The sequence below is a fragment of the Biomphalaria glabrata genome, chromosome 10, assembly GCF_947242115.1.
Source record: "Biomphalaria glabrata chromosome 10, xgBioGlab47.1, whole genome shotgun sequence".
In the NCBI taxonomy this organism is placed as follows: domain Eukaryota; kingdom Metazoa; phylum Mollusca; class Gastropoda; family Planorbidae; genus Biomphalaria; species Biomphalaria glabrata.
Genome location: NC_074720.1, coordinates 33671351 through 33697995, shown reverse-complemented (window position 1 = coordinate 33697995; position 26645 = coordinate 33671351). Strand labels below are relative to the sequence as shown.

Below are 26645 nucleotides of genomic sequence, written 5' to 3'. Positions count from 1 at the left end.
TGATAAAAGGAAGAAGGTCGAACGTGTAATCTCCTACTACGTTAATTAACTTAAAATCATTGGTAAAAGTTAATAAATTAAAACAATGAATACAACTCATAATTATACAACTAATCCCTTTTCTTTGTGTGTGTTTTTAAATGACCTATTAATAATTTTAAATGAATATTCAAAGAGATATATTAATTTTTTTTTATTTGGACAGATCTTTTTGGATCTAAGCCTAAGTCTAAGTATGTCATCCTGTATATGTACTGGCTTGTTAAAAATACGATTTTAAAGCTTATTTTTTCTAGATTAAAGGAACCAAGTATAAACACAAATCATGCAGAAAACTAAAAAAAAACTAAGAATGAAGATTCCTTTTTATATCGATAAGTGTTTGAGAGTTTTCATAAGTTTTAAAGCATATTTTTATGCTTTTGTTAGCCATATTAAAAAGAAAATGCATTATATTGGAATAAATTTATTTTTTTAAGCTTTCATTACAATCTGAGATTAAAACCAAAAAAGGTTTCAATAAAATATCTGTATATATTTTTAGAAAAGCGTTTTAAAAATACATAATGCTGCAAGGTAATTTTAAAAAATGAAATATTCTAAACAACATTTATATCTACAATTTATTTACTCGTTACCTTAATTACCCATAATGCTACTTAAAACACAATTTGTAAAAAATGAGTTTTAAGAAGTGACAAGTGGACAGAAAGAGACAACTGCAACTGTTTATTTAAAAAAATGATATTAGCACTCGCAGTTTTATTACGATGTCAATTCTTTTTTTTTATTGAATTCGTTAGTTTACCAACAGAAAAAAAGTATCGATACCATTGTATGATAATCGTATTTGGTTTTTAAATATATAGTACTATAATTATTACATGGCATCGGGTTTTTCAGATTTAACTAAACAAATTCAAACATCTATATTTTTTAATATTTTAAATACATATGACATTTATTTTTTTAAGAATATTTCTTTAAGAGATATAAATTGAAAAAAAAAAGCGTATTAATTTTTGACATTTTCGGAAATTTCAGCCAAATTTGTTGTCTATTTCCAATTTACAGATCCCGAAACCTACTTTCTGTAAACACGTCATTGTGACAACATGACGAATTGTATAAAAACATTCGACTTGGACATCGGGAGTCCAGTTTAATTCTTTTGTTTCAACAATAAGTGTGGAATTTAAAATTCATCCATTTTACATCTGTTGGACCTTTACACCCACACAAGGTAAGATAATTTAAATACAAATTCTTTAAAATAATAATAAAATACATTCTTTAAGAATATTATATATATATCTAGATCTTTAATTTGGTTAAGGGATATTTAATACTTTTACCAGAGGAAGATGGTTCTATAATTAAGTTATTTTTCCAGTGACTTACATTCACGTTAATGTGTTGAGGCTTGATCTACGTCTTTAGGAAGCCAATAGCTCATTTTCAGGCACCAGAATTGAAAGTAATCTTTCTGTTTGATTTATGCCTTCATAAAGATGAGCTTTATAATAAAGGAAACAAGTGAATTGAAAAAACAAGCAAAAAGTCGTTAGACATTTGGTTATAGACTTAAAAGATTGTTTTTAAATGGTAACAACACGTATTAAAATGTTGATCTATCTATCTATCTATCTATCTATCTATCTATCTATCTATCTATCTATCTATCTATCTATCTATCTATCTATCTATCTACCTATCTATCTATCTATCTATCTATCTATCTATCTATCTATCTATCTATCTATCTATCTATCTATATCTATCTATCTATCTATCTATCTATCTATCTATCTATCTATCTATCTATCTATCTATCTATCTATCTATCTATCTACCTATCTATCTATCTATGTATCTATCTATCTATATCTATCTATCTATCTATCTATCTATCTATCTATCTATCTATCTATCTATCTATATCTATCTATCTATATATATATATATATATATATATATATATATATATATATACATTGGTACATTCGTGCAACGATTAACATTGATTTCTTTTCAGAATGGAAACCTTACCTCAAAAAATTATTGACATAGAAACAATATGTCGTGAATATTTTTATGTCTGTGACTTAGCCCAAAAAGATTCTCCAGGTGAGATTTCCTTAATTGCCTCACACTGTAAATAAAATAGAAGCATTATAAACATTCTTTAAACTATCGCTTTCGTATTGTATAGTTAGAATACTTTATTTTCCTCTACAACATCTCCAACAACATTTTCAACAACGTTTTTTCAACAACATTGCTAAAACATCTTTAACAGTATCGTCAGCAACATCTTTAAAACCATCTTCAACAACATCTCGACAAAATTGCCACCATTTTAACAGCAATTTCAACATCATTGTCAAAAAAAAAGTCAATAACATCTTCAACACCTTCAACGACGTATTCGACAACACCTTCAGCAACATGGTCAACAAGACTGTAAACAACACCTTTAACAACATCTTTAACTCCACGAATGTTATTACAAAGTAACACTTAATTCTTCCTTGTATCTACATCTTTTATATGAGTAATTTTTTTTTTTCATAGTAAGTTTGGAGAGACTTCATGTCTCATGGTATGATGTCAGATGGAGAGACGATACAGCAAGCCAATCGAAACCTTACATCAGAAATGTAAGATGCATTTTAGATACAGAAAAATATATCCATGCTTTACTGTTTTAAATGATTACTTTAAAAAAACAACTGTTTACAAAATTTTCAGATCAACGTAAACTACGCCCCTGGAGCGAGTGACACTCTCAGTGATCTAGTTGTTACGAAAACCAATAAGAAAGAAAGAGAGCTGAAATTCACAGATTTGCTCGTAAGAGGTAATTATAAACATTTCCAAAATGTTTGCTCTCTTATGTAAGAGTAGGGGGGGGGGGAGTCTAATGCTTAAATCTTAATGAAGACTGGGATTTGGTATTTAGAGATTCCTAGTACGCGTCTGAACCCATCCCACTCTAATATATACATGAAATTAGATGGGGAAGTAAATGCTCTTTGCTGGCCATATGACTACTTTACTAAACGGTGACCATAGTAATATGCTCTCTATATCCTCTGCCCTATAGATCACAAGGTCTGAAAGGGGAACTGATTATACGGAATGCTGACCAACTGTTTGGTAGAGAAAGTGCTGTAGATTTGGCTGCCTTTATGCAAAGAATACCGTTTTTAAAAAGACACTGATTTGTAACAACTTCACATGCCTTTCCATCTCTAAAAGTGTGAAATGTTTTTTATATACTCTACAGGATTATACGATAAAAATGAAATAGTACTCAGTTTAGACTCTAATGTGCTAGATGGCGATATGTGTCGTCTGTTCAGTGAATCCATGAAAGTCAACATTGGTCAAGAGGTGAATATCTTAGCGACCCAAGACCCGTCCGGTAATGTTGAAGAACATGCAACAAACAAAAAGCAACAGAATGCCAAGATTGTAGACCAGCCCAACCATTGTTTTGGTACGTGAGGAATCGATTACTATTTTAATGTCCCTTTCCCATAGCGAAATCTAATATTTATTTATCACAATGCCTTAAGAATATTTGTAAAGAACTGGCTAATACTAATATAATTTCAATCTCTTAAATATTCAAAATGCGAATACTTCTTATTAAGTACTAGTTCTGCAATTAGATATTTTTGTCTATTTTAAGGACATCAATAAATGAGATCTTTTAGATGCCATGCTATAGTCGTTACGGGAAGCAGGGGCTCGTTAGCTTTGGCTGGTCAGCCACCTAGGAAAAGAAAAACTAAATCCAAACCTCTGCTGCCTTGAGCCTATACCCAAACATGGGGAAGAATTTGGAAGTCAAGCTAAGAAAAAACAACATCTCATTAGCAGGCGATCTTTAGGCAGCTAGCAGCATATAATGCTGCATGCTGAAAGAACATGCGACTCCACTGATCCCAAAATATATGTATAATATCGAGCTCCTTTAGAGTGAGACACATCATCTGTGGGGAAAAGGAGTAACTGATTTGTGGTTGATATCGTTCCGACCACAAATAACGCCAGGCTTTATAGTCACATGAAGGACGCCAACAGTTATAGTAAAATTATATTACTCCCTTTAATAAAATATAACTTAAAAGATACATAATTTCGACAAATGTAAAACTTTTTGATACTTTTACTATTTTTCTCCCACTTCCAGTTCTCAGATCAAATTGAAATTTTGCAGCATTATTCATAGTCGATGACAGCACACAGTTTTTACATATCCTCATTATACACTTCACAACAATCTAAATTAGACTAAATAGAAGCTAGATGTAGATCTAGATTTAGATTTAAATGCATTGAACAATTTAAACAAAATTAACATCTATAAGTTATTAAGGAAATAGCTTATATTAGCTTTAGTGGTGCTGATTTATTTAGTATGTAAACATTAGTATCACATAATAATAATAATAATAATAATTTTATTTATAAAGCACTGTTAACAAACAAAATGTAGGCTCAAGGCGCTGTAATAACATTACAAACACAAACACAACAGAAATCAAAAACTAATCTAAAAAAGTTTTAAACAATTAGGTCTTAATTAAGAAATGAATCAGATGCGAACAGCATAGTTCACTATTACCTAATAGTTGGCCTACTAATCCTAGATCTAGATCTAGTAACTTAAGAATTAACTTGTAAAGCCATACCAATTCTTGCGTACATCTAGATTCTGGATTTCAGATCACCAATTAGCACCTGGAAACCTGTTATGTTTCTTATTTTAATTAAATATCATTGTAAAATCTGCAGTGACATCTGAATGTATATGATAATCAATGGAATTTTATAATAGAATTGAAACTTATTGTAAGTACAAATCAATAAAAGTAGGTAATCAGCTCACTGTAATAGTTCAACAAAAGAACTAACTAGCTGTGACAGGTGGGGGGTTGTGACGTGTGTTTGGTGCTTTTAGTGTCTAGGGGATGATTATTTTTTAAATTATCACACACCAACCCGTCAGCATATAAATCGGGAGCGGACACGCAACGAGACAAGCAATGAAAGAAAGATACAAAGTTAAAAATGAAGAATATTTATTTACATAAATATTTACATATGAGAATAAAAAGGGGAAGGGTTTGCATCTATCTCTAGTGAATACTATGTCTAATCATCACTCTTGCACTTAATAAGAGAGTATGTCACTTTGTCTTCTGAACTTAGCTGGTTGTCCTGTTGTTTTCGCAGCTGGCTGTGATCCTGGCTTGAGGTTCTGCAGCTGGAGGTGGCGCTCTAGCGGATAGAGGGACGCCGGTGATTCAGTTCTTGTGGAGTCTCAATCCAAAGTTCTGATATCTGTAGTGGGTACAGTAGGGCGGTTGGCCGGCTACCGTGGGCACAAGGTTACTGCGGGCAGAGCTGATCTGCCGTGGGCAGCGTAGTTAACAGGACAGGTCCAGTTAGTTGCAGAGGTTTGGCGTAGCTATGACGTCTCGCACAGATCTGGGTCTATAGGGACGTCGCACCTAATAAGTTGACAGGAATAGGCGGGCAAGGCCGATAGCGCCAAGTAGTAGAGTTGAGTAGATCCACGTAGGCAGTAGATGATGCTCAATAGCAAGTGGGCAAGTGATCCGATAAATAAGCAAGTGCAGTGCTGAATAGCACTAAGCACAAAGGCAATAGGTGATTCTCGATAGCAAATACATTGCTGAATAGCACTAAGCACATAAATAGGCAGACACCTGAGGGAGGCTGCGGATAAATAAAGACAAGTTAGGACATGTCTCTCATGCATCTTATCGATGCCCTCGACTGAGGTGCATTCGTCAGATTGGTAAAATTGCTTTAGAGCACAATGGGGAGATGATGACAAATGGGATTTGGAAAATAGATGGCTGATAATAGCAATATAAAAATATACATAAAAGGGGAAAAATAATATCAAATAAGCAACACAAGTTGGAAGAGAAAAGGGGGGGGGGGAGAAAGGGCGGTGGTCAGCGACCTTGACGGTTTGTTTACATATGACCGTCGTCCGAGAACAATGGAGCGCGCTTGAATGGAGAGTGTCCGTTCAAGGGGCGCAACTCTCGTTAGAGTAAAATGACTACAGGGGAGATAACTCATATCTCTCTTCTAAGCGCAGTTTTAGTGCGATAGTAAAATTATCAAGGCGGTCAGCCGAGATAAAGGAAATAAAATAAGATGTACAAATATATACATGGATGCATCAACGATCAACTGAGCAATGTAGCATTAATAGATTAATGCAATACATAAATATACAAACATATGCCAGGTTTATGTTTTCTACTTACGACAGTGAGAAATACACAATGCACTAATTAATGTAAATGAAATCATAGAATACACATGATAATCTCCAGTGAGAAATATGCACAAAGTAACTAAGATGGAACTTGTGATTAAGTTCGGCTTACCACCAGGTATTCCTCTAGGAGTAAGAATAAATGATAATATAGTCCAGACTCGATTGACAGCGATAGAGAAATAAGAGGGTCTGGTTTGATTTTATTTACCTTATATATAGGCCTGGAAAATGAGGGCGGAAACAGGAAATGTCCTAGGCTAAGAATTATCCTACACGTGGGTGAATTGGACTTGAGATGGGAGTCGCACCTTGAAGCGTCGAGAGGCGTGTTGGTCCGATCGCTCTCCTAGATCAAAGAGAGACGTGGGAGAAGGAGGGGGGGAAGAGTGACTTGCATTCCACACAAGGTGGTGTCAACTTCGCCCGTCAGACATCGGGCCGGTACGATCAAAGAGAATGTGTTTATCTTTACCCCGGTCAAGGGAAGATAAGTGAAAAGGCCGCCAAGGTGGTGGACTCAGTCTAGCCTGGATAGGAAACGGTGGGGCGGGTGAAGAAATTGGGGATAGGACGGGGAAATAACTAGAATAAAATAAATAACTAATGAATAATAATAATTAATGCTGTGATAAATTTGAGTGACTCTGACAGCGAGCTTTTGACTTGTCACACTAGCTATAGTGTTTATTGGAACTTATTTTTTAAAAGTTGATGGGGAGGGCTGACACCCTGAGCTACCGTACCAGTTGACAACGACACTCTATGGGAGGTTTCCATGATGTTCTTAGGTGATCAGTTAACGTTACTCTACTTATTCCAGAAGAGTTAGAAGAGTCTTATCAAAGACTAATTGTTGTCCTGTTTGCTTTTACTTAAAGAATAGCGCCAAATAATTTTAAAATTCTATTACTTTAAACGATCAAAACAAGAATATGGCTTGAATATTTCTTATCCATTTGTGAATTCGATGGAAACCGCCTCTGAGTTTATGTGATAATACAAACTCTTTTTGTAATCTTGTTTTAATATCCTTTATATATTGATTGTTAGCTGGCTGATGACGATTGACCTTAAGCAACAGAATGGTCCAACTCCAGGTCTCAAATAACCTTTCCATTGTTTATGTCACAGGCATGAATCTAAAAATTAAGTCAATTGTTTTGTAGGCAATATCAAATCTTATGTACATTAAATTTCTAAAATACTTGATAAGCATAGAAACAATTTTAATTTAACTACTCTGTCTATGGAGGAGCGGTGGCTGAGCGGTAACGGGTTCGAATCCTAGTGAAGACTGGGATTTTTAATTTCGGAATCTTTGACATCCTCTGAGTCCACCCAGCTCTAATGGGTACCTGACATTAGTAGGGGAAAAGTAAAGACGGTTACGGTTGGTCATTGTGCTGGCCACATGTACCCTCGTTAACCATAGGCCACAAAACATCCTCTGCCCTAAAGAACACAAGGTCTGAAAGAAGAACTTTACTTTTTTACTTTTACTTTGTCTATATATATATGTATGTATCTGAGTGTGTGTGTTCGTGGTGAGAATTAAAATCCACTAGAAAGACGTATCATTTGATGTGCGGAAACTAATAGAAGATCCATTCACTTTTATCTTCCAGCTACTTTCTGGTTTACACTGGAGCTTAGCGGCATAGTCCGTTGCTTGTCTTATGGTTATCCTGAGCAGACTATTGAAGAAATATTTCGCAGAATGGGATGCGGACCAACCCAATTTGGTATGACCGGAACCTGTACTTTCAATTGGGCATCTAAGCCTAAAATCTCTTGGCACTACTAGAGTCCCCTTACAGGCAGTTTGTGATGAATGCTTCAGAAATATGTGTGTTTGATATTGTGTTTGATTAATGTTTTTGTTTTTTTACAAATATATATTTAAAAGTCTGAAAGTAATGATGCAGTTTTATTCATTTTCTAATTTATAAATTACAGTTTATTGTGTATAGGCTACGTACTACGTAAAGAATTAAATTAGCTTGATTTTAACTTCTTATCTTCCAACGTTTTACTTTTGTTACATGCAATGTTACATGCGTAGAAAATTACTATTTTTATTTGCATCTCATTATGTGTTTGTTATCATGAATTTTTAATAAATAAGCTATTTGTTAGTTCTTTTGTCTTTATAATTTCAAGGTTATTAATATTGGCCTAGGCCTTAAAACTAAATGTTAAATACTTTTTTATGCATAACTTTAGTGAAAACGTATCAAACAGGATGAAAGGGTTAGTCATTGAAAGATAAGAGATGTATTCATGAATTAAAGTTAAAATACGATGATAATAAAGTGCAATTTCATACTCATAAGAATAATAAAGTCAAAAGCATTTTGGGTAGTTTGAGATTATCTTTGTTTTGTATTGAAGATTTTCATTTAAGGCGGAGGAATATAAATAGTTAGCATTTTGGTGTCTACGGCATTGGCTTTGCCAGGATTTTTTTTCGGGGGGGGGATTTTTTTTCTACCCCCCCCCGGCCAGATAAAAATGTATGAGTAAGTGTAGGCCTACATTAATATTCTTTATTACATTCTGACCCTTTATTCTTTCGGTAGACTTTTATTTTGCCCTAGAATATGTTCTTCCCGGAGTTAACCCCCAACCCCGCCGCCAAGCACAATTTCCGGTTTTGAAAGCCAACAAAATGCATATTCTGAGGTATCTACAGTGCATTATCCTGCTATTATTATTTCAAAAACCTAATGTGCTATTCTTACTGAATTAGACCCTCCTGCGCCATTCGGCGCATTTGGCGGCAAGCTGTTTCCACAAAAATCTGTCTCTGGCAATGTCTGAAGCCTCTTCCCACCTGCTATGAGGACCTCCATGAAAGTGTGGCGCCAAGTTGTACTAGGATGTCATTGCATCTCTTATTATGCGTAATTCATTTTGTCGGAGAACATCTCCCGCAAACCTCATGCGACGTTCTTTCACAAGCTTACTAAGGGGTCGACTCCTAGTTCGGCATAGGATTTCCTTGATTCCGACCCGATTCTATAACTTACTCCTAAAATCTGTCTTAGCTATATTTGTTGAGCCACATTCAGTGTTTTTCAATTTCGGCATATGACTATTCACAGTACTATATTAATGGAGCCCAACCACTGGTAGAAATATTTAACCTCTTTTGACTACGCTCTTGGAATTAGGTGACTGTAGTTTGCTTTAGATTTTATATCGAAAAGGGAAGTTTTATCATCAAAATCATTTGTTGGGGGTTTTAAACTAAAAAAATCTCTGGAGTTGTTTTTTTTATTCAAAACTCCATTTAGCTACGCTTATAGAATCTGTTGACTGTAGTTTGCTTTAGAATACTACGTTTGTAAAAATGGTTTACATGTTTCGGATGTTCCTTCAGAGTTGAAGTTCAAACCTCCCGCAGGACGATGGAGGATGGAGCGGGCAGGGTTTCAACCGGCGCCCATCGATAATTCCAAACGACAGTCCAGCGCGCAAATCGCACGACCAGGCAGCCATTGAAGAGAGAGATTTTCAACCTCAAAATTATCTGTAGGGGGATTTTTAACTCAAAATCATCTGAAGGGGTTTTTAAATTTAAAAAAAAAAGCCATCTAGAGGAAGGGGGTTGAAACTTAAACCCCCATTAACGTGACTAAGCTCAAAGAATTTTAGTATGCAATTGCTTTTTTTTTATTGAAGAGGTATTTTTTAGCATTAAACCCCGCTGAAGAGGGTTTAAATTCAAAACCCTTTTGGCTACGCTCAAAGCATTTTGAGTGTGTAGTTTGCTTTTTAAATTTTATTGAAGAGGTATTTTTAGCTTCAAACCACTCTAAAGGTTGGTTTAAACTCAAAACCCCTTTGGCTACGCTCAAAGAATTTTGAGTGTGTAACTTGCTTTTTATATATTGAAGAAGGGGTTTTATCATAAATTTTGGAGGTTTTTTTTAAATCAAAATCTTCCTTAGCTTTGCTCTTGGAATTTGGGGGTGGTCGTTTGCATTTTATTTGTTTGTTTTTGTTTTATAGAAGAGGGGAATTCAACTGCAAAACCCCCTGGTAGCAGTGGCGTAGCTAGGGTGGGGGAGGAGGGGTAGAACTTGAAGATCCCCCCGGGCCCCAACTTGAGGGAGGCCCCCAAATGACTGTCCGAAATTTGTTTTCAAATTAATTAAATATTACGTCACTGTCATGTAATCTTTCTTTTCACGTTGTTATATAAGTCAGTGACCCTGTTGCATGTATTCCACACAGATTATTAACTCTTTCCTGCGGGGTTACTCTCAATTTCAAGGAGCAACTTCCATAGCTCTGACTAGTGCCGTGTATCTTGGTATATAGGGTAATTTTTTTCATCATCCATATCATTGAAGAAGAAACCTGATAAGAGCAATTAAAACAAAGAAGACCATGAACGTGTGGAAGAAAAGTATCAGTATTCAGATGATTCATACAAAGATACAGCAATCGAAGAAGTGAAAATGTCTCTTGATGACAGAAGTAGTGCTGAGGAAACTCCAGGGGAATACCTTTTACCACAGTTAGAGAAAACATCTGAAGTAAATGATACAGATGAGTCAAGTGATGGTCTTCCAAAATCAATTTCTCCAAAAGTGGCAGCATTTCTAAACTGTGATAGTCATTTTCTGAACCTGGCAGCTCTTCATTCTGCTGAGATAGATCCAGCAATTGTCACTTTTTTTTAAACTGTACATGAATTGTTCAACTTTTCCAATTCACCCCAGAGATGGGTCAAACTGAAAGAAGCTGGAGCCGGGAGTTTAAAAAGGAGAGTAATACAAGATGGTCCGCAAGAAAAGAAGCTACGTCGGCAGTTTCCTTGCATCTCGACAAAATCATCAAGCTGTTGGAGAAACTTTCTGAATCAACAACTGAAAGAATGGACACTTTATGCAGTGGAAAATTATGAATTTTTGCTTATCTGGAATTCGGATCAAATCTCCTGTTCCCAATTAATAGAGTTCAGAAAAAACTACAAACGTCTGCTGCTTGCTAAAGAAATTAAAACCCTTTCATGCTTTCTGCAAAATTATGAGAAACGGACGAAACTGATCACCCAATCCATCGCAAAAGAAGATAGTGAATGCTATTGAGTTCTTGTAATCGAAATAACCAGAAGAAAGAAAAGACTTGATGTCGAGTTGAGTTCTGACTGTCAATATAACTTCAATTCAAACGTGTTGCGACAGAAGTGCTGGACAGACTTCTTGAAGGACAGATTCCAAAGGGTGGGAAACAATGTGGACACCTTCAGGTTTCTTCTTAAATCAAGACACCTCCTTGGAGTATATGGATGTTGACACACTGATAAAAAACTGTTACTTTTTCCTGTTTGATGAAATACAGGCAAATCGCTTGTTTTAAATTATGTTTTTGATGCACAAGCACTTTCATTAACAAAGCAGTGCCACAATCACTAATTGACATATTGAGGAACCTGGCTTTATATGATAATGATGTGTGCTGAAATTTTGCAAATTCCGTCCGAGTACTGCTAACTCATGCCACTTCTATTGCGTCTTGTGAGAGATTATTCTCAAAGCTCAAGTTCATCAAAAACTATCTCAGGAGCACAATGACGCAAGAAAAGGCTTAGCATGGTTTTAATGTCAGTGGAGTCACAAATACTAGACAGTATCGATGTCGACGATGTTATAGATTTCTTTGATGCACAGAAAGCACGACGTGAAGCAATATGAATTGAAATTTGTCACTTGTGCATTATTTCGCCAATTAACAACGGTATTATTCATTAAAAGATTCTTAATAATTATTTCTTGCTAATTTTACTGATATACTGTACCAATTTGAAAGTAGACATGCGTTTATTAAGTACATTATCTCATGTCATGATGTCGAATGTCAAAATGTATGGGACCCCCAAACAGGTAAATCCCCCAGGGACCCAAATCACTAGCTACGCCCCTGCCTGGTAGGGGGTTTTAAACTCAAAACCACCTTGGCTGTGCTGGGGCAAGTGATGGTTTAGTATTAAATTCTCACCTAAAATAAACAAAATCAAAACAAAAAAATCAGCCACTAATCCGCGACCCACCCTCCCCCTCCAATTTCATTTCGGAGGGGGGGGGTTGAACACGACCCACCCTTGCTACGTCCATGGCGGTATATATTTATTTATCATATTTCTTAAGATTATCAAAATTTCCCCACAATGCATAACTTTGTTGTTCTTTTCTTGTCTTTTTGTCTGTCTTTGTTAGTACGTAACAATGTTGCAAGCTGTTTGACAGTTGTTCCTACAAAGAAAAATAAAAATATTTTTCAAAAAATACAGACGGGAGGTCATCCCTAATTATTATTTTTTAACGTCAACGGAATGGGACATAAATGTGAACAGTGATGGTTTGAGGAGGCTGTAATCCCCTTTATAATGGAGCCACCGAAGTTAACAGGAGAGTTAAAAAATAATATTAATACAAGGGAAATAACTGATTTTTTGGTCTTTGTAAACGTTGGCATCGTTTATGCCCCTTGCAGTATGTCAGCTTTCGACAATATGGAACTTCGGAAGGAAGCTAGTCGTCTTTTTTTTTGTTATAGTCTCTTGTCAGTATAAATGTCAAATCCAAGGCGCAGTAAGCGGATGTTCTACATAACTCAAGTACAGCACCTTCGTTGTTATAACATATATTGGGCTACGATTTAGATTATAACTATAGAACACTATGATAGTGAATGATGAGACTTTTCTAGAAGTAATGATTATAAGATTGATTTGGTGCATATGTTAACGTCAAACACGAAATCCGGGCTGAAAACGGTCTTTAGATTAAAATGAAAAACCGTCTATGGAAAGCATGACATTAAGAACAGTTTAATTTATATTGCTGTTTAGTACCCGTTGTGATGCGGTCCGCGGACAACTACAGAAATTAGGTGTGCTCACAAACTAAACAATAACAAGGTTACAAAGACATTTTGTGTGGAAACACAAACTCAAAATCGGCCCCCAAAGTGGTTCACTCAGGCAGGTAAAAAGGAAGGCTTCAATATTTACAGAAAGAATATCAGAATGAAATTCTATCAAATGCAAATGACAAAGAAGAATGGAGGAAGAAGGTTGACAGATCTTGTGTGGTGCCCCCAATGGTCCAGCAGACCAAAGGATAGATGAAAGTGAATGTGAAATTAAATGCGAACCTGGCCTAACTGATGTCTTATAATGAATATCTAATTGATCTAATTGCTTTGTAAAAGATCAATCAATTCAAATCCTCAAAAAAAAAAAAAAAAAAAAAACATTTCCGTAAAAAAAAAATCCTTTATTTAAGTGTTTTATGTTTCTGTAGCTGCACTGCAGTTCACGCGATAATATGAAAACCTACTTATTTGTTGTTGTTTTAAATTATGTCCAACTTATATGCATGCTAAATAGATTTTTTTCTCTTTAAAAAAAAAGTAAACATTATTTTTGGGTAAATGTAGTAGTCAGTATGACAGAAATTCTTAACTGGAATGTTAGTGCTAAGCTGCATTGAATATCAAACCTATTCTTCAAGATATATTTTCAGTAATCTAAACTTATTAGAAATAGGAGTCTTAGCCAAGATTTACTTGAAAATGAGGAAATAGAACATTTCGATGTTCGGGGTAACACAGTAGTATCCGATGGTATAGCATGGGCAAAGAAGTGAGAAGAATATAGACTCTCAAGGAAGAAATAGTTATGTCCTTTGATTTGTATGACTGTGACCGTCTTTAGTATATTTCTAATCAAGAGTAGAAGGCAGACTTCATGTTTTTTATTGAAGATATTACAATGGGTTGTTTGCTCATGAAATATATGTGCATATTAAATATTTTAAAATAAAAAATAAAGCTTTCCCATTTCTTCAGGTCAGCAACTGAAAACAGGTTTTGTCATTTTCCTTTGCTAAAAGGTGAAACTATTTCTAGTGAAATGTTTAAAAAGTACAAGAATTATTTGGACTCCTTTATAGTGGAATTTGAAAAGTAATTTTTTTAAGACGTCGAGAAATTAGAACAGTTTTAAATACCCTCAGTTCACTATTTCATGCTAATTCAGCTTCATGGGACATACCTCCAAGAAAATCATGACCTGAAAGAGGGCCTCAAGTAAGTTTTTTCACCGGTGTCAGAAGCTAGAAACTTTGCAGCTAAACTTTCACGTTTTTTGGGTCCACATACATCTGTGAACAATCTTATTTTTTTGTTTTAATAAACAAGTGTAAAAACAGGTCGATGTTCTGATTGACTGCAATTTGATATCAGTCACAAGTTTAACAACTAGTAAGCTTGTGGTGAAACGTTGTAATGTAAAAAGACAATAACAAAATTTAAAATCTTTATTCGCAAAATTCGCTTCAGAAATCGCTAACTATTGTTATAAATTCTCAATTGTGAGTGTAAAAAATAAAATGTAAATATAGTACAAACGTGAATTAAAAGACAGAATACACATTTAGCTAACGTATTTCAAATAAGATGTAAGTACATATTAAAACGACTATGGTTCATCTCGAACACTTTTTCATGTAACTGTGAAGCCCTATTTTGGAGAGACACTCCCGTCCACAAATATGGCAGGTTAAGGTGGCTTTCACTTTGGTGGTAGACGAGCTGACCATATATGTATATGTATATATATATATATATATATATATATATATATATATATATATATATATATATATATATATATATGCATGTACACACACATACGCCTAAACTTACAAACGTACAAAATTACGTATATAAATAAACCAATCAAAATGATTGTTCTGAGATATTCACTGTGAGCTCGGTGAATCAGTCTAGTGATCGGTGAATGTTTTACAAGTCGATGTACGAAAATAAAAACATTAAGATATATTTGGATGGATAAAATACTTGAGTCTCCATAACCTAAAGACGGCCTTACTAGGCAGTACATGGGGCCGTAGGTGTCTCTTATGGGGTCTAATGTTAATTTTATTCCGAAATGTTTGTTTGTAAAATAATTTACATGTTTTAGATGTGAAAATAATTATAACTTATAGCTCAACAACACAGCACATCTAACTGGCACACACCAGTTTTAGAACCCCTCTGACATTTAGTGACATTTGACTATTCCGTGCAGTTAGCACGAGACTTTTTCTTGGTCGGTAACTTACCACGGGGTGAACACGTCAGTTGATCTTGGACTCATGTAGAGAGAGGTGCGTTACATATTTGCCATTGTGTTAATGTATGTATTAAAGTAATGTTTAACGTGTACACAGTGTATATTTCATTGGAGTAATTTAATGTGAAACGGGACGTATAATTTATGATGGCTGAAGTTGCCAATATCTTTTGTGGAATATATAATATATTATTGATGTAAATAAAAACCATGTCTGCTAACATCGAGTTTATTAATTTATTTATGATGTTGTTGTCGGAGAGCTCAGTACGTTACTATTCTTACGCACCAGCAAATCTAGTGCGTGCGTGAAAGTATTTAATTAAGAAGACAAGAACACTATAGTAGTACAAGAAGAGGTATCTACATCACACAAGGAGCAGACCAATCCAGGACCATCCAGGCCGTTACAAGTATTAAGGCCGTGACACTAACACAAGAACTTGACAACAAGAGTTTCAAGTAACAATGTGGCGGTTTAATCACAAGTACATCAACAACCAATTCAACACAATTGGCTACACTAACTACAAATGCTTGGCTACACAACCGAACTGCTGTACCAAACTATTCTAGTCTCTCGGGACACGCACAGCTAAATTCTTGAGGACTCACATAGTACCGCACCGTCCCTGTTGCCTAGCTGTCCTGGACTCACACTGTACCGCACTGTCCTTACTGCCTTGCTGTCCTGGGCTGAACTTCCTTTTCTCACACACTGTCTCTCGTCCGAGAAGGCTTTCGATCACATGACCATAACACGGGTCATATTTGTTTGCGTTTCCCTTGTCCATTGACACCCGTTGACCTGTGTGTTTAGCCTGAGTCACGTGTGTCAGTAGGTGACACACAAAAAGATTTCACACGGCATTAGTAAAAAGAAGGAGATACTAATTTTGACACATTCATGCATATCTGGGATATTTCCAAATAAGTACAGAACTAAACTAATAACATAGTTGGTTTGTAAGAATATATTTCAAATTTATTACGGGTCTATCGTCATTGACATGATTTTGTTTGTCAAGACTTTTCAAGATTCTTTTTAAGCCCTACATGTATAAAAACCTAGATATTCACAGGACAAGATGGCCACACAAAACTGAATAATAGAATCAGACAAGGTCTGCCTAGATTGGTTTTCAAAAACATTCGATGAAAGAGGTACAATCAACAGTAAGTACATACTTGAATACTTAAACAATTTTAACATATAACAAGAAATACTGTTTTGAATATAATCCGAGAGCTTGTAAAAAATACTAAATGTTCTGATAAAGGAAATAACCCTAAGCACTTTGGTTTAATACGATGAACTATTTTTAGTGTCAGGTGTGAGACTAAGCTATATTGAAGACAGCCTGTTTTGGCGATATCAGGAGTTTGGTCCCTCTCTGAATAACGCAGAAAGAAAAGTAAGATATTGAAGAAACTAGTATTTATTCTTTGTATTTGTTTATTCATTTATAACATTTAAACATATACATCTTTTTTAATGTGTAATAAATTGCTTGGCTTGAAGAGTTTGTCAGTATTACTTTTTATAGTGGTTAAATAATCTTAACATATAAACCATCTTATCTCTTATTGATCTTTTTTTTCCCCTTTACATAGGTAAACATAAATGCTAAAGACAATACCAAGGAGCACTACTGTAAAATTAAAGTGTCTGGAGTGTGCAAAGAAAAGATGAAGATCAAACTGTCAGACATTGAGGTAGCAGGTACATGAAGTTAAGACTATTTATTTTATTACAATTGATTAAATTACTAATATAATAGTCAGGAGCTGCCTGATAAGAAAACAAAACTAACAAAAAACCAAAAGATATGTTAAATTAGTGTAAGAAATGAAACGAGGTTACAAAGTGTCGACCCTCGAAGGATCCGTCTGCGGACAAGGAATATGCAAGCCAGGGTCTTGTTTTCATTCTATAAAAGTCATTGGTTAAATAGAAATCGAGAATTCATTTCTTACTATGCCTGACTTTTGTTTTAGGCATTCTTTAAAATAACTATAGAGTGCAGGATTTCGGACTTTGCTAATAACATATATGTTTATATTTTTATACAATTATTTTTTTCTTTTTATATATTTCCCCCTTCCTTTTGCATTAATGTACTGTTTTAAGTGATGTATATTTTGATGAAAAATGCGTGGATGATTAATTACCTAGTTTAAACAATTTAAACTTGATAGACAGACATGCGGACGGACAGACAGATATAAACACACGTTCAAATAACTGTTTTTCTTTCGGAGGCCGCTAAAAATAGGATAAACTATTACCACTAGAACGAAACTTTAGCCATCTCTTTTTCACCAAAAATTTAAATCTTCTAAAATTTGCTGAACATCAGAGACAGATTCTTCATCTTTACCAGCGTCTTGTTAGGAGAAAAGCTGCTATTAGTTTTGGGTTATTGCCTGTCCGTACGTCAAATTTACATCGCAAAATCTTGAAAATCTATTGAATTTCACCATAATATTTGGCTCGCAATGCTCAATGTTTGCTATATTTAAATAGGCAAGTAGTTTTTTTTTTTTTATGTACTCTTCTTTTGAAACAATACTTTAAATGTAAGTGAGATTAAAATTTGGGCAAGTCTTTTTTTTTATATATATTAATACAGACAATATATGTATAAATTGCAAAAACTTTCTATAAGACTCAATCTAAACATTGCACAAGACGTTACAACTAATAATAAGAACATGTGTAGTTGGGCTCGTTACAACTTTTCAAAATACAATCTAAAAACTTAATTAAGGTACTTTGAACTAACATTCAGTGGATTTTCCCGCCCTCGACAAAATAAAAAATAGATGTTCATGAAAAATTCTCTCACCTTTTATGTAAAGATGCAAATATTGCTGCGTAGCCACGGAAAATATTGCATTCCTTATTTATCTTCGGACTCAAAGACAAGCCTTATTATTTAGTAAAAATTAGCTCTAGACTGTAATACAAGAACGTGATGGTGCAAGCTCAATGAAAAGATACCTTTGCAATGTTGAAACTTTACAAGAAATAAATACTATTTAAAAATTACAGTCTACATCGTCAGTGTTTTTTTTACTTGTATATTTGTAGGCTTGAATCAATATGTTCGTCTTCCTCTTTTAACATGGTTCAGTAAATATAGATTCAGGAATGTCTCTTGTCGATGAATCAAATTCCGAACAGACTGTTGAGACTGAGTTAGACACATCTACCCTGTTAGCTTCTGCCGAGATTAAAGTTCTATGTAATTATTTTAGAGGTAAGTGTTTCTATTTATCTTTCAATAAATTGTTTTATTGCTTTAAGTTTAGTATAAATCTTCAGTTACAATTATTTTAATTAGTATTATTCTAATTTAACAGGTAGCTTAAGATGTAAGGTAAACTAACTGGCAATATCGTATTTTTGTCAAAAGGAGGAGTCACTCGAGAGAATAATATCAGTAGTATTGTTGAAGAGATACACGCAAGCCTGGGAGGATATATCAATGTTTTTACAATCATTAAAGAACCAGTGCTTCACAGTTTGGAAACGACTACTGGAATATCATGGAACATGAATGGTACTTAAAAACAGTCGTGGATCTCAAAGCCAAAAATATGTTTCAAATAATTACTTTCTATTTCTGTATCTGTTGTGTGAACTTTAAATGGAATCAATTTCAAGCAAAATTGTAAAATTTCTAATAGGTTTAAATTAAATGTATTCTTTTTCTGCATATGTAAGCAATAAATATGCATTAACTCTTTCTCTCCTAACTGACGATACCAACGTTGATTGCACTAGAATGTGGTAAATAATTACGGAGAGAAAGAGATAAATTGATTGGTGTCTATGGAAGATAAAAAGTGAGTTTGACAAAATATGCATCTACGATTTCATAATAACAAATCTGATTCTAGATTATAATTTAGTGGAAAACAGATGAATAAAACTGTTATAAAAGAGTTCACTAAAATAATTGGATAAACAATAAAAAGACATTTTTTCTGCTCATCTTGCTCAACAATCAATTTTTATTTTCAATTTAGTAAGTTCTCCTTTCTAGTAAGTTGATCAAATTCTGAGGCCAGTGTTTCTCAAACTGTGGGCCCTCCCCACCTCCTCGAATGCTAACAAAGGGTCGCGAAGTTGGTTGAATTTTTTTTTAAGATAAAAAAAAAACAACTGTTGTTATAATCCAGATTTTAGTATTAGTCAAGTAAAAATGATATTATTATCAATGCTTAAAAAGAAATTATCACATTAAGTGAAGTCGTTTTATCCTTTCATTAGAACCTTTCAAACTGTTTTTGCTAGAGACGTCTGCAACAAGATCAATTTATAAAGATCTTTTTAAAAAGACTAAATTTATAGCAAGTAGGTCTACCTTCTTGCGTAACAGTTACTTCAGAACCGTTACATTACTTCCGAGTCACGTACCATTGTTCAGTGGACACTTTTTTAAGCAAACACTTAGGCAAGACATCTTTCTGAATCTGGACACCAGTAGGATCTTTCGACCAAACATATTACGAGCGTACATTCTCAAATGCTTAGAATATATCTCACAATTCGTTATCAACCTGGAACAAGCTTCACTATGACGCGCTTTTCTTTCTAAAAGTAAAGTAATGAATTTCAGAAGCTTACAATGCAGGAAAAAGCTTGATGAACCATTACCTTGATCGAGGACACGAATGTATTTTCTTTTGGGTGGAGGGAAAGCCACTATTAAAATTGAGAAACATTCTTCTTACTGGAAAAGCTATCCAACTTGATATCTAAATCTAAGTCTTGATGAAAACGTGATGCGAGTCATCCTCTGTATGTCCCACAAATACTCAGTACGCTCGCTACCAACACATGAATGTACAATTAATTTAACTGTTTGCCTCTTCTTATTGTCATCACAGGGCTCGGATGCTCATCTAAGCATTCCAATACTGTAAAATCTTGTAGAGAAGCCAGGGCGACATCGTGTACTGTATTCTGTGTGTCATAGACATCGAGATAGTGTTCTGTCCATCTTTATAGCTCCTTGAATTGATCCGTAATTTTTCTCCAGATTTCGATAGAAGGGTGCAGGCTTAGACACTGTTGGACCCAGGGCTGGTTTTTTTACTTTCCTTACCAGAGAAGTATGAGTATGTTATACACATTTCACGAAAGCTATAGAACTCAAGTAGCCTTCGACCATTGTCATTGATCTTGCCAATACCATGAGGTCCCAAACATTTTGGCCACGCATTGTTTTCAGCACCATCTCGGGCATTAAAATCTCCGTTAATATAGAGGTGATCGGACTTTGAGATGCCTAGAAGAACCTTTTTCCTCTTCCGGCGCAGCATGGGTTGGTGATTAGGCACAAATAATATTTACCTTGTCTTGTTTCATGTGTGCCACCCTTTCATTGCCTACAGAGAACATCGCAATGCAGGGAGTGATGGCATTCCAACGAAAGTAGTTAATATCAACTAAACACTACTGCTCCCTGAACTCTATAATCTCCTCTGCCGCTGCTGGGGAGCAGGTCATGTCCCACAGGAAATGCTTGACGCAAATATAGTTACTATATATACAAACAGAGGAGATCAGAGTGGCTGTCACATTTAGAGTGTTATTTCTCTTCCCAGCATAGTTGGCGTGTTGTCCAGTTTGCTTTCATTTGAAAAATAACGTCAACTGATTTCTTTAAAATCTTATTACTTTAAACCATCTAAACGCAAGACTAAGACCATGGATTGAATATTCCTGGTCCATGGGAGAAAATTACCCGGGCCGCCTCTGAGTTTGTGTGATGACACTAACTCTCTTTGTAATCTTATTTTAATTGTAATTAATTGCTCCAGTGGATGTTGTTTTCATTAAGTTACAATGCTGTTATCTCGTTTATAGTTCCTACAAATAAATAGAATCAATCATTCTCCTAAAATGATGTCGAAATTAATTTCTGAAGACATCGTCAATTTTGTTTTTGAAACTTAGAAAAATCAGGGGGGGGGGGGATAAATTTATGGGGTGTGAGTGAGGGAATATAGTCCATAGTATTATTAAGCCACTGAGTTTTACAGGATAGTAAATAAACATATTTAAAATTAATTTAAAAAAAAGATAATACAAGGGAAATAACTGCTCTTTTGGTCTTTTTAAACGTTCGAATCACTTATGCCCCTTGCTGTTAAATATCATTTCGAGGACATAGATTATTGAGTGTAGAGCTATGAATCGAAGTTAGTAGTCTATTCATATTGTTAAATTCTCTGGACTGAAAGTAAAATCCAAAGATCCTAATCTGATATACAGTAAATCAATCTTAAAATAATTACCACATTGTTGCTTCTCTAGAGGGTAGTGATAATTAGGTTCTTTTGGTATATGTTACCAGCAAAGTACGAATCACGACCTATAATGACTATTATATCTGGCTCTAGAGACAATAGATCATGATGGATTCAGATCATTTACTAGTTTGAAGCAAAGAAATGTTATGCAAAAAGTGTTGCACCAACTTTGTTGCACGAGTTGTCTGAAGGAGTGATATAGATGAGAATCTCAATGGTCTAACCAACCGATAATGTGTTCATGTTTTCCATAAGTTTGACTCCTTAAGTCTAAGTTACCCAAGACACCTGTATTATTTTTTTACATCAGAGTATTCTAGAAGGTCGAGTTAAGAAAAATAAATCTAGCTGCCAAGTAGGTAGATTTATAGTTGGACATACCAAATCATTCATTACACTTCCTAATTGCAAGTTTTCTACAAGGTAACAAACAAGTAGCTTTCAATGGCATTACGGGCCTTTAGGCTTGGGCCCAATGAACTCATTTTCTTTCCATCCTTCACATTGTCACACTAGCAAGTCTTTTTCAAGTGATATCCAGCTGTTAGTGCATAGATAATTTGTGAAAATCTCTTTTAGGTCTTCACCTGTACTTTCATTTATAGCAAGTAAATGTGAGTAACTTAAGTAGAGAGTAAGGCTTGTTGCTCGGCACCTTGCAGTCACCGAAATGAAACTGCACTCAACAAAACGGATGACCGTCACTGGGTCGCCACATTCAGCACAGGGCCCTAAAATTGAGCCTTACAGTTATCGCGTACGTGTAAATGTTTGTTTTTTTTCTGTTGTTTTTTTTTATTATCTATGAACTAGTTTTGTGTTTTGTGCTAATTGTTGTCAAGAAACCTGTGTCTGTAAGACTTTGTTTCCTGTAGCTCCCCTTGTGCAGAGGATGGTCTGGCTGTGGGCTCTCTGTGAGTCTGCTACTGTCTCCTTTATTTCCACGTTGTAACGGGTACGAAAGTACTGACAGGTCATGGTATGTAGGTTGATAAACAACAACAAAACAGCACGAGAGTTTAAAAAAAAAACACAACATTGTAATCCTTTGATTGGTCTGTACATTGTAAATAACTTCGCGGAATCCTATTCATATGTGACATTTTTAATATACAATGACATATAAAAGCATTAAAACTTTTCATTTTTATTAAAATGGATACCATATTTACAAATCCAAATGTTCTATTCCAAATATTTAGTTTCAAACATATCGAGAGAAAATCCTTATATATTTAAAATTGCAACAATAGCAAATACCAAATAATTTTATAAACAACATATTAGCACTAAAAACTAAAGAAGATAAACATTTAAAATACTTTTTACAACTTATAAAAAAAAACTTAAAAAAAAGACAATTCCTCTTTTATACAACTTATAGAGCGACTGTTTCTCTTTGAATAACAAATGAATGTTAGATTTAAAAAAATGAAACATTTCATTTTTCAGACCGATACATCTTCATCCCCACCCACCCCAACCTAACCGAGAAAGAAGGGAATGTATAGATTTATACACTTTGTAATATTTCAATGATAGACCCTAAGAAGACAACGCGCAATAGTTGAATCAATAAGGCCTTACATTCGAAAATTCCAAATAGTCCTTTCAAGAACACGATAGTCCTTTTAAAACCAATGTCAGATCTAGACCTAGATCTTGTTCTCTAGCTAAATTTAAATGTATTGTATTTTTTACTTGAAAAACGATATCAGCCAAACTAGAGATCTCCCCGTGTGGCCAACGAGCTAGTAATTATTTTCTCATCGATATACATCAACTGTTAAATTTCTAGAAAAATTGCTGGAGCCTTTTTTGAGATCAGCGTCCAGGTTCCACCCTCCGTCCAACCACTCTCCAAGAAGTTCTAAATTGAATAGAGGTAGTATAAAAAAAGTGTACAAATTCAAATACAAATGGGAGCCAAGCTTTTAAGGCGTCATTATGCAATAAGGGCAGAGTCTCAAGAGGCCGGATAGCACGACTTAGCCCGCTGACTGTAGTTAAGGCACCGGAGTAATAGTCAGAATACAGGAAGTGAAGTTTTTGAAAAACTTTAAATTGTAATATTTTGACAGTGTCCTGCTGTTAAATCTTACTAGATAACAAGTGACTACAGTGAAAATAGTAAGGGTATAGGATATGTAGGCCGATGCGAAAAGAATATGAGGAGGGAGGTCATCGTATAACTAGGCGTTGCACAGTCACTCAGGACCTCAAGGCAGACGTTACAAGCTGTAATGATGCAGCAGACATCGATGAAGACAGATTTAGATATGTATGAAGCTCTTAAAAATCGACTCTAACAAATGGGAAAAAGGTGGCGTTGGAGAGCAAGCATAAAGGAATGGACCCGGATTGCAGATAACATACAAACCAGAAGTAGAAAGAAGGATGATTACAGATGCCTAAGCTGTGTATCAAGTGTTGGTCTCTTTCGTCACACTAGAAGCTGCAGGGGAAGAGACTGACTTTCAAGCGTGCACAGCCAGAGACATTAAAGTGAAGTAAATCTTCCACAAAAATTAGAAGAAAAAAAAAAACTGCCTCTGGTTAATAGTTATAGTTGAGTTTCTACATGGGCTCAGGGTTTCTCATTTCTTATTATAGAAAGAAGGTCTTTGGCCACATTCAATCTTTTAAAATCACTAAAAATTTGAACCTCTCTAAAAGCTAGAACACTGAGCTGCTTCTAACATAACTCTACATTCATAGACTAATGTGATCATAACTCTAACATTCATAGACTAATGTGATCATAACTCTACATTCATAGACTAATGTGATCATAACTCTAACATTCATAGACTAATGTGATCATAACTCTAACATTCATAGACTAATGAGATCATAACTCTACATTCATAGACTAATGTGATCATAACTCTAACATTTGAAACATGTTGAAAGACAAAATGCAGTGACGACAACATTATATACATAAAAACTCAGTATGAGTCTATACATAGTACATGTCTCTATTATAATACATACTGTTACAATACTATATTACATATATTAAAATGAAATTAAAAGATATATAACATCACTCTTGGCTGAATCATAGCAATAACTAAACTATAAACACACACACACACGCATATACTTAACACACGTACCATGAGACGTATATAAATGAACCAATCAAATTGATTGTTCTGAGATAGTCACTGTGAGCTGGGTGAGACAGCCCAATGATCGGAGAATGCTTTACAAGTCGAGGTACAAAAAGACTAAAAAAATCATGACATGATATATATTCCCTAAAGGCGGTCTTAATTAGCAGAACACACTGCCACAAGTGTCTTTTAAGGAGGTCTAATGTTAATTCTAACTCAAAATGTTTGTTTAAAATTTTTTTACATTTTTCAGATTTGGAACTTATTTTATCTTAGACCAAATTTCCCAGAGACGAAGTGGGTTGGAGCTTGTGATACTAGTGCCTGTGTTAATTGGTTTAAGATGCAGGAAAGGATTTAACAATATTGAGTAACAAGTCTTTGTTTTGGAGAATTTAATATGAATAAGTCTTTTGCTCTGTATTTCAGTCGTTAATAAATCGTTATGGCACATTAGAATGCTTGACGTGGTAGTATGATGGACAGATGAAGACAAGGGAATCTTCTTATGCCAAGGCGCTCTCAGGCGCTGGACCTTGGAAATCGGCCCTGGACACCACCACCCCAAAGAGCCGAGTCTCACTAGAGAAACTTTGAGAAATTAATCGTTCACTTTTTTTAACAATCCGTAAGAAGGAAAAAAAAGGAAGGTTTTGAATAAAAATTTTAACCAATGAAGAGATGACTTGTATCACGTGACCCAAATGTTTACGTTAAAGTGAATTGCACTTTAAAATAAAAAAAAATATTTGAAATTGGTTTAAATGTGAAACAACGTGTTGACATTCTCTCTGGCATTAGAAAATAATACAACTAAAAAACAAACAAAAAATAAGACAGCCTCGAAGTATTTGATGTGTTTAAAACTTGGTTTTACATATTTACAAAGAAATTTAAATCCTAACACGTGTTTAATGATTGGTCTGTCTCTGAGTCATTGGCGGTAGCAAGCAGACAAGAGAAAGTAATCCTCTGTTCTATTAAAGAAACTTTTGCTTCCATAAGTTATTTCCCTTTGGCTAGTATGACAACAGATTAAGTCTTAGTCTCATTAATGATTACATACAATATAAATATAAAATGAAATGGTGGATTTAATAACTTCTGGCCCAAATCATACTTCTGTAGACACACTCCAACTGGATTTTACTGTGCACTCGTGTAGCGCGAGGAGATTTGCACCCAGTTTATAATCTTGTAGCACTGTCCTGTGGACAAAATATATAAAACATATTTGAGATCTTTTTTTTTTAAACATAATTTATTTTTTTACTCAGATAAAAAAATCTTTAATCAATATTACTAAGTAAACCTTGTTTTTTTTTTTATTGTCCACGCTTATTACAATTAGGAGGCGCGCAGGCTGAGCGGTAAAGCGTTTGGCTTCTGAAGCGGGGGTGTAGGTTCGAATCCTGGTGAAGACTGGGATTTTTAATTTCGGGATCTTTCGGCGTCTCTGAGTCAACCCAGCTCTAAGGAGCACCTGATCTTAGTTGTGGAAAAGTAAAGGCATCATCATCTGCCCTATAGACCTCCAATTGCTTTTACAATTAACAACTGTTATTTATAGCTTAGGAAAATTACTAATTTAATAATGAGATATGACGATTTATATAGAACAAAGAGTACATTAGAAATACAAATAATGTCTCCAAGAATTGTATTGGTTGACCGTGTCTTCCTTAATTGATTGTAATTAAAAAATTAT

General features: G+C 34.7%; 3 protein-coding genes across 5 annotated transcripts in view; 2 read left to right on the top strand and 1 right to left on the bottom strand.

The window, feature by feature from the left end:
* Positions 1–1084: 1084 nt before the first annotated feature.
* On the top strand, positions 1085–8688 carry LOC106076895 (uncharacterized). Its single transcript, XM_056043407.1, has 6 exons — positions 1085–1243; positions 2036–2127; positions 2575–2660; positions 2752–2860; positions 3290–3502; positions 7960–8688. Exons 2-6 carry the CDS (start codon positions 2037–2039, stop codon positions 8136–8138), a joined length of 678 nt encoding a protein of 225 aa, XP_055899382.1. The 5' UTR covers positions 1085–1243; position 2036; the 3' UTR covers positions 8139–8688.
* A 4903-nt stretch (positions 8689–13591) lies between these two features.
* Positions 13592–19475, top strand: LOC106067690 (uncharacterized). 2 transcript variants are annotated; one of them, XM_056043409.1, is made up of 6 exons: positions 14611–15522; positions 16561–16664; positions 16815–16903; positions 17103–17211; positions 18626–18751; positions 18908–19475. In XM_056043409.1, coding segments are annotated over exons 2-6 (480 nt in total). In that variant the 5' UTR covers positions 14611–15522; positions 16561–16663; the 3' UTR covers positions 19063–19475. The 2 variants fall into 2 exon arrangements, with proteins under 2 accessions (XP_055899385.1, XP_055899384.1); XM_056043410.1 differs by having other exon boundaries at positions 13592–16664; positions 18855–19475.
* Positions 19476–22859: 3384 nt separating this feature from the next.
* Positions 22860–26645, bottom strand: part of LOC106070564 (uncharacterized) — a 43107-nt gene continuing 39321 nt past the window's right edge. For both annotated transcript variants that reach the window (XM_056044263.1, XM_056044264.1), the window contains exon 12: positions 22860–26145. In XM_056044263.1, coding sequence (XP_055900238.1) covers positions 26125–26145 — 21 coding nt within the window. In that variant the 3' untranslated portion in view covers positions 22860–26124. The remainder of the gene's footprint in view (positions 26146–26645) is intronic.

Bases quoted from the DNA above. Each gene is read 5' to 3' on its own strand.
- LOC106076895 (XM_056043407.1), top strand. From the start codon at position 2,037: ATGGAAACCTTACCTCAAAAAATTATTGACATAGAAACAATATGTCGT. The intron at 2,661-2,751 runs GTAAGATGCATT...CAAAATTTTCAG, and splicing joins CGAAACCTTACATCAGAAAT to ATCAACGTAAACTACGCCCC. The intron at 3,503-7,959 runs GTACGTGAGGAA...TTTATCTTCCAG, and splicing joins CCAGCCCAACCATTGTTTTG to CTACTTTCTGGTTTACACTG.
- LOC106067690 (XM_056043409.1), top strand. The intron at 17,212-18,625 runs GTACATGAAGTT...AACATGGTTCAG, and splicing joins GTCAGACATTGAGGTAGCAG to TAAATATAGATTCAGGAATG. The intron at 18,752-18,907 runs GTAAGTGTTTCT...TTTTGTCAAAAG, and splicing joins TCTATGTAATTATTTTAGAG to GAGGAGTCACTCGAGAGAAT.